At 35.0% G+C, this 15,017-nt stretch overlaps 1 protein-coding gene across 4 annotated transcripts in view; it reads right to left on the reverse strand.

Moving 5' to 3' along the window:
• cadm2a (cell adhesion molecule 2a) overlaps positions 1-15,017 on the reverse strand; it is a 259,250-nt gene that overhangs the window by 69,659 nt on the left and 174,574 nt on the right. For 3 of the 4 annotated variants that reach the window (XM_030154804.1, XM_030154801.1, XM_030154803.1), the window contains exon 2: positions 14,515-14,541. The exons of the other annotated variant lie outside the window; for it this stretch is intronic. In XM_030154804.1, the coding sequence (XP_030010664.1) occupies positions 14,515-14,541 (27 nt within the window). The remainder of the gene's footprint in view (positions 1-14,514; positions 14,542-15,017) is intronic. 4 annotated transcript variants of the gene reach the window in all.

Genomic DNA, 15,017 nt, shown 5'->3' on the forward strand with positions numbered 1-15,017 from the left:
GAATCACCTTTTGAACCCAATGAATTTGATGCAGACATGGAAGCAAGTTAAAGAGTAAAAAGAAACTGTTTCTAAAACGTGTTTTGAGTAATTGTACAAGTGACCTGGAACATGTGGTATAGTTTACCTTTTTATTTGAATTAAATACTTAATAGTGTGTTACAGCACAGATCATACTGCAGATTAATGTATAAGTAACATTTTGTGAGAGATTTAAGATTTAAGATTTAGGAAGATAAATGTGATTCATTCTACTAGGCAAATTCTTACACTAGTCAATGCCCCTGCTGCACTGATACAATCTTCTAAAATATATATTTGCATTTTTTTTTTCACCACAAATAAAGAGTCTTGGCTTAAAAAAACGTATTGTATATTTTATAAATGTATATTTCTAATTTAGGGTTTTTTTTTTTGTTTTTTTTTGTTTGTTTTTTTTATTGAAACCCTGTCTTTAAGTTACCTATAGATCAGACTCAGACTCGATCAATGGTACATGATAGAATAAAATGTCATTACCCAGGTCTCGGTTTTAGCATAAGATATAGAATAAAATCTAAAGTAGAATATATAAACGGTAAGTAGGGTACAATACAACTACAATAAAAAAATATGCAACATTTTGTTTTTGAAAAGGATAAAAAAATATATAATAAATTCTTAATATGCACAAAATTCACAGTATAACAGTGGAATAAAGTGGCAACGGTAAATAAAGTTCAGATTTGTCACCTTTTAGTGAGAAATAAATGTTTCTTCTACTGTATCTCAAACAAAAACTATAAAATCTTTTATTTGGTAAATATTTGTGGGGGTCCTTTGTGGCAAATCACCCATCAGCCACAGCAAATCACTTCCTCCAAGGCCCCTTAGCTGTTATAAATGGTCCCATGTAGCTACAGCATAATGAAGTAAAGACACAGATAGGATGTTTTAAACAGAAGCTGGTGCTGATACTAACTGATGGCTATTGTTAAGCTTCCAACATGGAAATACTGACTTTGACAGAAATAAAGGATTTGATTAAAGGATAAAAATCAGTCATCAGTCTGATGTTCACTTATTACCATTTATTCATGGAGGCGTTTGAGTTTGATTTACAGGTCAATAGCTTTCTGTTTTATAATAAAGTGGAAGAAATAATTTCAGGCATGACTAATGTCTGTGTTTTCAGTGTCAAAAGTTTTGGGGGGAGAGGCAAAGATGAGATTGGCTAATAAATCAGCTGCCTACCTTTTCCTGCTCCTACCTATCATTATTATATCGGCCTTTAAGAGCCCACTATCTTTTGACCTCTACTTTAAAATGTGACCTCGTGAAGCTCATTTCTCCGAATGCGTCTAACTCATGGGATCATAAATGAGACACAAAAGACTTCACAGGACATGACAGCTTTGCCATGACCAGTTAGTGTCCATAAGGTTACGCAGGTGGTTACACAGCTGGATACAGCAGCCTCTCAGACTGACTGAGTGTCAGGCAGCAGGGTGGCATCCTAGTGATTGCAAAAACCATTCAAGGTCAAGAGTTCGATCTTCTCAAAAGGTTTTTATGAATTTGTCAAGCAGCCATGTATTCTTTCACAGTATCCTTGAGGGAGAAAACACATCACCAAACCAAGTGAAATATATGCGAGCATGAGAGAAAAATATTTAACGTAATAAAATACAAATGCACTAAAAATCATGCAGGGAAGGTTATTTTTCTTGGCAAGAACCAACATGAAAAACAAAATGTTGTCAGTCATCTCCTGGAACAAAAGCGAACATACAGCATCAGACAAGTGCATCAGGCCTCTCTCTAGGACTCTTCCTCCCACTGTGACAATTTTCACACAAACTCCTTCCTTTTTCTCAAGAACATGTCATACACAGTCCTGTACCTTTCTCTTTTGGATTGACCTTTTTTTAGCGCCTTCCGTCAGCATGCATCTCAAATCCAAATTACATCTTGATGTGATTTATCAACATTTTATAACACTATTACATGTGGCATGAAAAATGAGCCTCTAGCATCCACAGTGAAATTAAACTGCTCTTTCCTATGAAAAAATGGTAATTGCCATGTGCTAAAACTATACATTAGTCCTTTTAAACAAGAAAACAGGTGAGGGGGTTTAACCATGCAGTATGTGATTTATCTTTAAAGCCTCTTTGAATTACAAGGGGAAAGTGAAATGCGACTGAAAATTCATGTTCAAAAGTAATTACAGGTCTGAACAACTAACTCTCATACATGTTAGTCATCAAGTCAGAACATTTTCGACTGAACATTAAAAGCGATGGGGAAAACAAAATTACAGTGTACTTCCCTTTGTTGTGAACTATGTGAGAAATACTGTCTGTTGCCTATGATGCCATAAAGATGCCATTTGAAAATCTATTCATAATTTCATTACCAGTTTTCCTCCCTGTCTTTTTCTCACTTATGATAATACAACATACATAGTTGGGATTGATGTTTTGGTTTTTGTTTAATAAAGTAATGGTTCGATATATAAAATGTCAAAAATGGTGAAAAACTGTTTCTCAGTGCCCAATCTGATGTCTTAAGATGTGTTCTTCACTCAAAAATACAGATATTTAGTTACTTCCACAGAGTAGGAGCAAAATATTCACATTTAAGAAGGTGGAATTACAGAATTTTTTTTTTTTTTTTACCTTTTATTGACTAAATAATTAAGTAATCACTGCAACTTTAGAATAATGTAGGCAAGAATAACAGTTGTAGAATAATGTATTATATACCTATATAAAGCATGTAACATGTTTCATTAATGTACACCATCATGTAGAATGTATGATAATCACAGGAAAAGAGGATTATGAATATGTAATATAAAACCAGGTTTTAAAAAAATAACATAAGTAGTGCTATCTTAATAAATGAAGAAAATAATGGGTTCATTCAGGGGGAAAATGCTCGTAGCCCTAGTTATTAAGATAATAAATCTTACCACCATTTACCAAACTTTATTCTTTGTAATAATAACTATGCAGAGCATATATTATTATGTAAATAACCTGGATTAAAAACATATTTTTGTCTGTGAATGGGTTCACTCAGTTCTGGTATTATGGTGATAAATCCATTTATTTTACTGCTTTGTTACAGCTGTGTGTTGGTGGAGGAAATAATCTAGTGCATGTGTGTAAACATAATTGTGAACTAAACTTTCTCTTTTGATGGTGAGAAGATCCCTGCTGTGAGCAAATTGAATGCAACCCCTGCAGAGGGTGGAGCTACCTTTGTATTCAGTGTACAACCACCTCAGGACAGGAATTTCTGATCGGGAGATATGAAATTAATTACCCCGCACCACAGAGGACGGCTATGGCAGGGCTGTTGTCATTTACATACAGTAATTAGAGTGGGCAGCTGTTGGTGCTGCCATCACAAACTTGATGTCCAAATCACCCCTTCGTGTCAGGTCAGCATAATACCACCTATTTCTCTGTGGTTTTATTAGATGTTGTTTAAGCATGTAGTGACAGAGACGAGACAGTATGGTAACAGTGACAAGCTGTTAGATGGGAGAGGGAAGTCTTTTTGGTGTGTTACAGTGATGGGAGGAAGATGTGGATGTTTACTGCGTCCAGTAGCATCTGGGATTCTGGGGTGTGAAAGGTGTTAACAGACGCTGTTGAAGTAGTGACAGAACATCTAAGATGAATTTCTCCTATGATAGCCCCTTTCTTGTGTGTACAAAGCACTACAGCTAACAAACAGAGAACACAGCAGTTATTTATTTAAAAAAAAAAAAAAAAAAAAAAAGGACGAATCTGCCATAGCTCTATGTACTCAGGAGCTGATTCTATTTAGCAGATTTTATAAAACCCACTCACTAATTTCAACTGAGTGACCAGACTCTCTTCCACACACCAGCATTAGTTGCCCAGTGTTGCTGCCCTTGATTCAGCCACATCAGTTTAATTTTCTGTGCTTGAGCTGGAGCTCACTCTGTCCAGAAAGGCCGGAGATCTCACAATCCTTTCCGAGCTGAGGGCAGACATCTCATGGTTTTATGACAGAGGTAAACCTGGCCTTCATAAATACTTCATGCTCTGTTTTCTTCCAGCTGGCAAAAGCGAGCAAAAGAACCCGAGAGCAAAGGCAAGTTAGGTAAGGACACAAGTACATATTTTGACAGAAACGTGAAAGCAGGGAAGGAGGGAAGGGAATAAGCAACTAAGGCAAGTGCAACAACAAAAGAGCAGTGTCTTAAACACCTACTGCTTGCCAAAAGGAAAAATGTTTCACACATGGATGCATTTACTGAGATGCAAAGCAACTATGTGGAAAACATTGGAATAATGCAGCCTAGACATGAACACAACAAAAATCTGCAAGTTTGTATTTTCTTTTTGCCTGCACACACAGTGGAAGCTACTTACAGAGTCACTGTGACTCATATGGATCATTTCTAAGCAAATCCTTTTTATTTCACGTCTAGTAATCAAGTAGTCCACTTACATGTTCATGTTGAGTGTTTTCATAAACAAAAATATATGCAAAATTATTTCTGTTTGTTTTAAAAAATAAACCGTGGTGAAACATTGACTTCAGGGTAACCCGTCTGCAACTACCTACGAACCTGACGATGGACCATACTGAAAACACGGGGGGAAAAAGAATACATTTTCCCTTCATGAAAAATGTGTCTTCTCAAAGGCTATGACAAACTGAAAAATACAAAACAATGAGATGCAATTCCAAACTGTGTTGTCCCTCAGGCTATGTTCTCTCATAGCTGCCAGTGATGGAGATGGAAAACAAATGTGTACAAAGTGAAGGAACATCAGCTGTACAAATACTTAACTGATAAATGAGCTTAGATAAGGCAAATATTAGGGAAAAGTGCAAAATATCTAACATATAATTATACAAAATATATATTAACAATATATGGAATCTAAAAAAAAGTGTATATAATAGACTTGACATTACTTAAAGGGGTCATATTGTGCTAAACCCACTTTTATTAGTCTTTGGTTCATTTATTTGTGTATTTGGACCCTAATGGTTTAAAAAGTTTGAATTTGAACCCTCCAGGTGCTGCAAAGCTATCTTTATATTCATTTTGGCAAAAATTGAGTGGATTTCTACAACCTCCTTAATTTGTTGCATCTATAACTAGTTACGTCATGACATTTGCACATATAATGTCAAGACTTCTGACGAACATTTCTCCGAGTACGACGAGTATGACATAATGGTTTGTAAGCAGCAGCGGTTGTAGTCCATACTGCAAATATGTCCAAACTTCGAGCCGATTACCTAAAATGTTCAGTTGTTGGTTATATTAACGGGAACATGATAGAGTGGACAATCAACAACCTGGAGGGGGTGGGGCGTGAAGTGGCTCATATGCATTTAAAGGGCCAGCGCTCAAAACAACCTTTCTGGTGTCATTACTCAGAAATAGGGTTGAAGATGGACCTGTGGAGTTGAATTAATGAAGAATTCAGACCCAAGCATTGCATTTAAAGTTTATGTAGACCACAAGGAAATGTTTTAAAAAGCATAATTCCATTTAAAAAAAGCAGAATATCACTCCTTTAAATAACACCAATAGACATGTAAAAGCCATGAAATACCTTAAGACATTGAATGGCATGAATGAAAATGATGCAATAATTGTTAATTGTTGGCCATTTTATAAAAAGTGCGTATTCAGGAGACACTTAAAACTTCAGTAGACTCTGTTGAGCTCATGATGAGGGAAACACTGTTGCAAAGTCTTACTATATACTCATGTAATAAATACTTACAATAGTCAGGTAATCTACATGAGAAATACAAATAAAGACAAATATCAGGGCAAATAATGATCAGCTCGTAATAATCTTCAGGTATGTTTGTGGTGAGAGAGGCTTGTGTTACCGCTGAGAAGTACAAATTACACTAAATGTTATTTTCAAGTACATTTTTTTTTAGAAACAACAACTGTCTCATTTGTTTTATTTGCAGTACAACAAAAATACAAAAGTATGTGCAGTCACAAATATTTTAATGAACTACTATCCATGGGTCAAACAATACAAACTGGTCTGGTATATTCTACCAAATTACATAAATAGACATAAATGAATGAGGTCACAGAACTTAGATTTGTTGTGATGACTGAAATTCTCCATTTGAGAGGAGGAAATAAGCTGGTCTTCTGGCTCTTTTCATCACAGGAAGCAATTCATTTTTCCGCTTTCATACGGGGTGAAAGCTGGATGATCGCAGGCTAGGGTGGCATTCAGGAAGGAAATCAGACTAATCATTACTGCCACCCAAAACTCCCAAATTCCCCAAATCAACATGACACAGTGTGATTTTCTAATGTGTGGTGATGTGTTGACAGATACTGTTCATTTAAGAGTGATCTGGGGAAATGCTCCTCGCCCCAGGGGGGATCTGCAAGATTCAGTGAGCTGAAAGTGTGAGTTCTTAAAAACAGCTCTTATCATTTGGCTCATGTGACAGACTTATTTTGCGGTAACGCTCTCTAACCACAACTTAAAGTCAGGGCAGTGTCAGGGTTGACACTGAAGATCACTTCCCAAAGCAAAGCTCACACCAGTCTGAAGCAGCGTGAACACATTTAAGTACATAATCAAAGAAAATCTCTGTAACTTTATATGACAAGTGGGGATGATAAAAACCATGAACAGTGTATTTTAATGACATGCTAACCCATTTCACTATTTTACAATGCGAGTAATGGAAATATGCATAAAAATATCTGAATTTTCTTAGGAACATCAGTGGCCATTCTGTCCTTGAAAATGGTGTTAAAATTTATTCAGCATTCACTGTCCATTTACTGTATTACTACTTTAAATGTAGATATTATATTTTTTATTCTATTTCATTTCTACATCAGATTCAGTTTTCAAGAGCTGCAAAAAGTAATTGATGAGTCATATGTCAGAGTAAACTGTATAGAGTCATTGGACTATCATTTGCATTAATAAAACTAGCTCTAGTCTTTTTGGGTGTAATGACATTTTGCTTTGCAGACTGAACTACTAGGAGCAAAAATTAGATGGAACATTAATGGTAAATGGAAAAAAAAGGTTGCCACCTTACATTATTGACACACAAAAGAAACATATGCAATATAATGAGATTGCAGAACATATTGTAATATTTTCAAAGGTCATTTGATGATAACATAAGATTGGAAACAGAACTTACAGTTGTAAGACTAAATTGGTAAAGTGAGTTTTAACATAAATTCATTGTATAATGTCACTAAATAATCTGAACAGCTCTTATACCCCTGAGCAAAAACTCAAGAATTGTGAAAAAACAAACAAAAAAACACATATCTGATTATAAAGCATAGGTTGGGCTAGGCGATTTCACAATCTAAGGTCAATCAATTAATATATGACCCACTTTTCAGAGGAATCGCACCAATCGAGCTGTTAAAACCTTATAGTTTTAACATTTGCTTTACATGGCCTGTTCATTACTGTAATCATAGTATTTTACAGAGAGCATTGCATATAGGTGTGTCATTAACGTTGCTAGCACAGGTTGCTAGGCTATCGAGTTTATTTCAGACTGTTTTTAGTGATGCCTTAGTGTCTTTGATTGATTGATCGATTGATTGAATGATTTATTCCAAACATGCAATGAAATTTAACATATATGTGAACAAGTAATACATAAATAATAAAACAAAACTCAACACTCAAGACAATCTTAGAAAGAAGAACAGCACAATAATTTCATTTACATGCCCGAAAGGAGTGGGAAGAAATGCAATTTATTTAATCCCACCCCTTCTCCATAAAATATTAATCATATATATTTATCTCCCTCTTCCTTTTACTATTTTATATTTATTCACACATACACTCATATAGCCATATACACATGCATATGTACATATGCTTATACATATACACACATCATACACATCTTGCCACATTAATGTTAAGGTTTAGTTAATATTAACTGCAGAGTATGCGTAACATGTTATTTTGGTGCTACTTGAGGAATAATGAAGAATGATGAAGAATTACCACACATCTGTAAGCTGAGGGTCTGATGAGTCTGATTCATTTAAACCCTAAATTATACTACCAAGAAACTACTTTTGATCTATTATAAAACTTGGGAGGTGGGAGAAATTAGGGTGACACAGTTTAGATATTTAATGGAAACAGAGTCATACTGTATGTATAGGAAAATATCAACGAGTGTTTACTTCATCTAGATATGGTCAAAATAGTAATAATGTTGTTTTAAAATGCAGAAGTGCACAGTTTAGAGTCAGATAACAACACCAAAAATAATTCACACACAGCTTAAACCTCCAGAAACAAGAAACTAAACTAGAAGAAAACATGTAACATGCCTAGATTTTACAAGAGGTGAGAAAATTGTAAATCAGATCAAGGATTGTCAGATTTTACAAAATACTGGCTTAAGAGAGAATGTCTACCGATGACTGTGTTTACCAATATTGTAAAACATCTCTGTTTACTAGAACAGATGACCTACACAGTATGACTGCAGAAAGAACTGGGTGAAGAACATTGGGAAAAACTACATGTTTACATAACCTGTGAGACAAATGTGTAAACCATTAACCCTTAAAGGTCCCTTAACGGCCCCGTGACTCAATCACATGACATATTCAACATGTCATAGCGTTGGAAGTTGGTCACATAGACCACTGGGGACAATTGCATTCAAAAGTGCGGTCTTGAAACACTCTCACTTTTTATTTGATGTTGATAGAGCAACTAGAGATATGATGGTTTGAACTCAGAGCAAACAAACATGAATAAAAGTATGAAAATGAGGTGGGGGGCGTTATATTTCTAACCATATCTTTGTAATTTTTTGTCCTTTTTTCAAAATGGAAAAAACTGGCCGAATCTGCGGATTCTAATCCACAGACTGCATTAGCATTAAAGGTAAGGGTGAGAATGACCCCCACCTGAACCGGATGCAGAAATCAGGAGAACCAGGGGTGGGGGGAGAAACCCAGAGAAAACACCTATGTAAAGATATGCTTTTATGTAAAATATTTGAGTATAGTTTTAATTCATTACAATTTAGATTTTTTATGAACTAATATTTGGAACCAATATTCACTTTTAAAGTCTTTGAAAAGGTTCCTTAAGCATCTTTGTTATTTATGCAATAAATTATATAAATTTTTCAAATCAAATTTTTATATTTTTTGTGTTTTTTTTGTCTTTTTCTTGATATAGTAGATTAAAGTGAAAAAAAATAATAGGCAGGTGAGATAGATGAAGTTGTGCTGAAAAAACAGATACCAAACATGGGTATAGTAAACATTTCTTTATATAGTGTATAAAGGCAAAATCAAAAGTACTCAAAAATGGCCAAAATAGGCTCAGACCCCTAAGGGTTAAGTGTAAAAATTGTGGTGTTTGTCTAAGCAATGCAATCTTTGTAACCCCTTGACCTCATGACCTGTTTGTTTTGATTATTTGTTTTTGAATGTGTAAAAAAAAAACAAAAAAAAAAACAAAACTTTCATATATAAACAGTTAAAAAAAAAAAGACTGTCAGAATTATATATCATCATTAGACCAGATCTCTGCCTTACTTTCAGATCATTTTTCCATTTAAGTATGCAAGGGTGTCCAAACTACAGGTGTCGTGTATCTTTCAATGTATTTTACATCTAATGAGGTTTCTTTTTCATCCCCATTTGCATTACTGTCACTGGTGCCATTATGTTGGGTACAGAAAAAACAATTCTCATCACTTCATAATTGGCTACACTTACTTATAGATGTACATCATATAAAATTAATTGCATAAGTGTACATTGACTGATGTATGTGACAGATAGGACCCCTCACTCATCAGTCCAGTGATCACATATGTATTTTTCTTTGCATCTCCCACATATACGCTTACATTGATGATCTGTGGCTTTGAGGTGAACTGAGCCTTTATCTGCCCACTGATCAGCATGAATCTTATCTGACTTGTTATGTTTTCCTACCAATAGCCTCATTATAAGGGTGAGAGAGGCAGGAGGGAGACATGTGCTTGACTGTGATCTACACATCCTCTGTTCCCCTATTAAGAGTGCAATGGATTTCCTATACTGTCATGGGGAGATAAAAAAGGATGATAGCCAGGTTTGTGTGGCTTCTAAAAAGAGGAGGGGTCAAGAGTGAAAGAGACGGAGATCTTACAGTTGCATTCAAACAGTGATACACCAAGAGACCGATGGTTTAAATATGCATTTTCAAAAAGCAAGTGTACAGAGGAGAAATCTTTGCGGTGAATTGATGTTGATGCCGTTAGTATCATGATGAAGGTGATGATGATGGTGAGTGGGAGGAGAGGAACGGAGTAAGGGAGACAGTGCAGGATGATGAGGAATGTGTTTTGACATGAGCAATGAGTTTACTGCTGTTTGTTTGTACCAAAGCAACAGTTTCATCACAACAGACTACTGCAGTTATTAAACAGGTGGCAAAGTACCCCATGGCATCCACTATTATCCAGAACTCCCCAAATAAACATCACCTAGGCACAAATGGCCCCCCTGGGTACGACGCACCACATGGAAAACAGGTATAGAGTGCTCATAAATAACAAATGGAAAGGTGCATCTTCCCAGAGGAGCATTTTTGACTCCATGGGTGGAAAAGAGTGGAAATTTAAGTGGAAAGTGCATTTACATGACAAATTCTCATCTGCTGACTATTTAAAAAGGCTACAGAGTAAAACACTCTTTCCAAATGGCTGCATGGACTCTGATTAATGGATTTTATTTATTTATTTTTTTTATAGTGTCTTCTCTTTTTCTGAGCTATTATTCGGACTTTTAGTTCTTTTTTTTTTTTTTTTTGAGGTGATCTTATTTAATTTTTTGGATATTTTGACTCTAATATGTTTTATCATAGCTTTCAAATGCTACAGAATAATAGTGTATATTGTGAATTGCATTGTAAAAAATGACTGTAGAATTAACACCAAAAAGTTGTAAAATTGCAGCATAAAAAAACTGTAAGTGACAATACAATGCAAAGTTGTTTTTTGGAAAGATTTTTGTGTTAACGATTAAATCAAATATAGCTGTAGTTCTTACAGGAAGAGTATGTTAACAAAACCAGATTTGTATGTAGAAATTATGTATTTCTATTGTTTTTAGAAAATAAAACTGTAAATTGAAAAACAATGTATGTGGTGCTGTTTAAATTGCAAGACCATACTGTTGAAATAACAGCGTATTTGCTTTTTTTTTTTTTTTTTTTTTTTTTTTTTAAATAAAAAAAGTTATGAAAAAAGTAAACATTTAACAATTTAACATTTTAAACTTGTACATTAATGGGTTGGTAGAGTTGGTAGAGTGGCTAGTCAAATAACCAAAGGGTTGGTGGTTTGAATCCTGGCTCAGACTGTCCATATGTTCAAGTGTCCATGGAAGACACTGAACCCTAAATTGCTCCCAGTTCCAAAGCAATTTACAGTGACGTTAACTGACGAAAACCCCACTGTTCATGCAGTGTAAAACCTAGCGGCTTTGGAAAGTGCTTTGGACACCATGACGGTGGAGAAAATATGCTAAATAAGTGCAGTCCATTTACCATTTAAATCTACATGTTTAAAATGTTAAATCTACATGTTTAAAATGTTAAATCTACATGTTTAAAATGTTAAATCTACATGTTACTCTGTAAATATGTCTACAGTTGGATGTATTTTTTACAGTATTGTTCTGGAAACCACAGCTGCCAGTTTTTTTTCTGTAAAAACAACAGGATTTTTTTTAAATGTGTGGACATAATGTAGGGCCCAGTGTACCACTCTAAACTATCTTCTTATTTGACATATGATACTCTTCTGCTTATGACAACTATTTCTATACACCTACAATTCAAGACCTGTGGTGCTTAACCATCATTTCCTTAACAGAAATTGCAGTTGCAGTTGACCACATTTTTAGATAGACATAGATAAAGACTGAACAGCTTTTGCAGCTGCAAAACTGTTCAAATGTGACAAAACATAACGATTAATTCACAAAGCACCATTGCAAATGGAGGAAATCACCACAAACAGTGCTGCCAAATAAACAGTATCACAGTGCAGCTGTGCCATTTCCATGGATGTCAATTAAGAAAAGTAATACATTTGTTGTATAATGTATAGAAAATTCACAAAAGACAAGAGTAAGTTACTACATGCAGTTAAGTGTGTGCAATTCTTCTGTCTCTCTCCTCTTCTGATACTGAATCAATGTTGATTAATTACAATATTTCAACGGAAAAATCTTTGTAGGTACTCAAAAAATTTAATAAAATAAAATGTCCTGATATTACTGTTTCATTACAAGAGCTCCACCTCCATCTTGTAATAAATAAATGTAACAGCTGCAGAACACTCAACATTCATCACTATCAGATCCTGACACATCCACTGTTGTGATGATTTCTGTGCCTTGCTTAAATGCACACAGCATCTTTTGGAGTTTAGAGATGCTGTGACCCAGTCGGATGTTTCTTTGAAGATGCAGATACATTAAGAGATATGTAACAATGTTGTTATCTGCCTGTGTCACAGCTGTAACCTATTTGAATATTTTAATGGATTGTGTTGCTGATGTAAAATACCAAAAAAGCAAACTTCAAAATTGTTTTGTGAAGGTGGAGAGCTGTATGTGTAGAGTTTTGTTAATTAAAAACATCATTTTTCTCTCTGCAGTTTTCATTATTGACCAATCTGTGGACTGAACTGTGGAGCAAAGCCAGAAAGAGCTCCACAAATCAAATTGCTCTTTCACAATGAATTCATTTGATTCTCCCTTTTAGATTTTTCAGCTAGATGTCAACCAAAATTGCAGGTGTGAAACCTCTGATGAACTATAATGAAGACCGAACAGATGAACCTTCGTCCAGTGTGGTGCACTAACGAGGCGGCCTTGGTCCAACTGTAACTAGGAACACTAGGCTGATTTCTAGTGAGAACAATTACATGGAATTATTGCCGAATTAAACAAAAGAAGAAAAGTGAAAGAAGGATAAATGAGAAGATAACTTTTTAATTAAAATAACAGCAACAAAAAGACAGCTTTTTAAAACTTATTTTCCTTTATGCACACTGAAGAATATCAACAATGTAACCCATTAGCAAACATCAAATATAGGATGACCTGGTGTACACTGGAGATGACAACAGGACGTAAATATGTCACGCAGAGTTCTTCAGTGAAAAAGCAAAACTGAAGCGGAAAACAAAGGGTGAAGGTTAAAAGGTTAACTTGCTTGATTATCCAATCACTACCAAGAGGCAAAAACCTTAGCTCCAAAATGAGGCCAAAGAAGCAGTATCTTAAATTTGTGAAATAATAATAATAATAATAATAATAATAATAATAATAATAATAATAATAATAATAATAATAATAATAATAATAATAATAAAAACTCTTGCTGCCAAATACTTACACTAACCTTCTTTGTAAAAATAGTGAGTCAATAACTGTTTGCCCAGGTCTCATTCTAGTTTTCTCCATTTTATCTATTTACTACATTTACATTCCTAGTCGCTGTTAATTAGACCTCAGGTCATATAAAAATTTTAATATCTGCCATGCTGGGCTTTGATTGACAGGTCTGTGTGACAGCTCATTCACCTACTGAGTTGGACTTTCTGGGTTTCTGGGTTTCTTGTTTTTTTGTTTTTTTTGCAACACACAACTCTGCTGTAATTACCATTTAATATGTTACACGAGCAAGACTAAAATTACATTGTTACGCAATGCTTGATGCAATTCAGTAAATAAGCATTAACATTAATTAACCCATGACCTCTTGCAGATGGCTCTTGTGCCTTATGGTCTACCAGCTCCACCTCTTTTGTCCAAATATGGTCACTTATGGCTTCAAAATGCCAACATGATGATGACCAAATTGTAAAATACTGACTTCAACATAGCATGTCGGAAACCAATTATGTAGTTTCCGTATTAAACCAAAGTTAATCACATCAAATGTATTTCAACATAATAATTCTAAGGTGTGAAAAGGTGCTATTTATTCCTGAAATAAATATGCCATCTCTCTGCTACACTCACTCATGTCGCCATCGTGCAAATATGGCAGGTTGATGGAGAAGTTTTATTATTACAGCAGACTACAACCTTTTAAGTTTGGGGCTGCTCTATTAATCTTATGAAAATAGGCTGACATCTACCATATTTATTTATTTATAATCTCGAACACACATGAAATCAATTAACAGTTCGTGGATGATTGGGCCACAATGTGTTTTATAATGCGGTGAATTATGAAAGCACACAATCATAGCTGCAGCATATTTGAAAGCTATAATTACTACATGAGGAAAACTAAAAAGCTTCTATGTTGCCTTAAATCTGAATAAAAGAATGCTCCATGGTTTGAAAAAAAAAAAACAAAACATCTATAATACAATGAATCCAGACTAACATCAGCTTGATGTTAGGTTAGAAAGCTACAGGCAGAGCAGCAGCGATGTACAGCTACAACTCACCTCGAACTTTGCCTTTTGAAGCCATCACTGGAGTCCCCAAGTAGACAAGAGGGGTAGATGGACAGCAAGAGAGGCAGAAAACAAAGATCAAAAAAAGGAACAGAGAAAGAAGAAAGAGCAGCTGATTAGACAACTGTAGGAAGAACAGTGTGCCCGTATCTGTCAAGAATATGCAGAAACAACATTCTTTTTATCTTGAATGTCAATCATAAACGCTGCAGCTGAGTGCCGGAATATCACAGATCGTTCAACCCTGAAAGAGAACGATTTGGCTCATCAGCAGATTGAGACCTTGCAGTGTAGCACCTTTTAATTACTCGCGTCACATCACCTGGATCCTGCAAGGAAGCGCATTGCTTTGTAATGAATTTGTAATGCTCATAGGAATATGGCCACACCATAGATACCATCATATAGATAGATGTTGTGTTTGATTTCATTTCTAGCATATATTACAAATTAGACACACTCCACTTCAGTGACGATACTGCTCTGTAGTCAGT

This window comes from Sphaeramia orbicularis, chromosome 14, assembly GCF_902148855.1.
Source record: "Sphaeramia orbicularis chromosome 14, fSphaOr1.1, whole genome shotgun sequence".
NCBI classification, from domain to species: Eukaryota; Metazoa; Chordata; class Actinopteri; order Kurtiformes; family Apogonidae; genus Sphaeramia; species Sphaeramia orbicularis.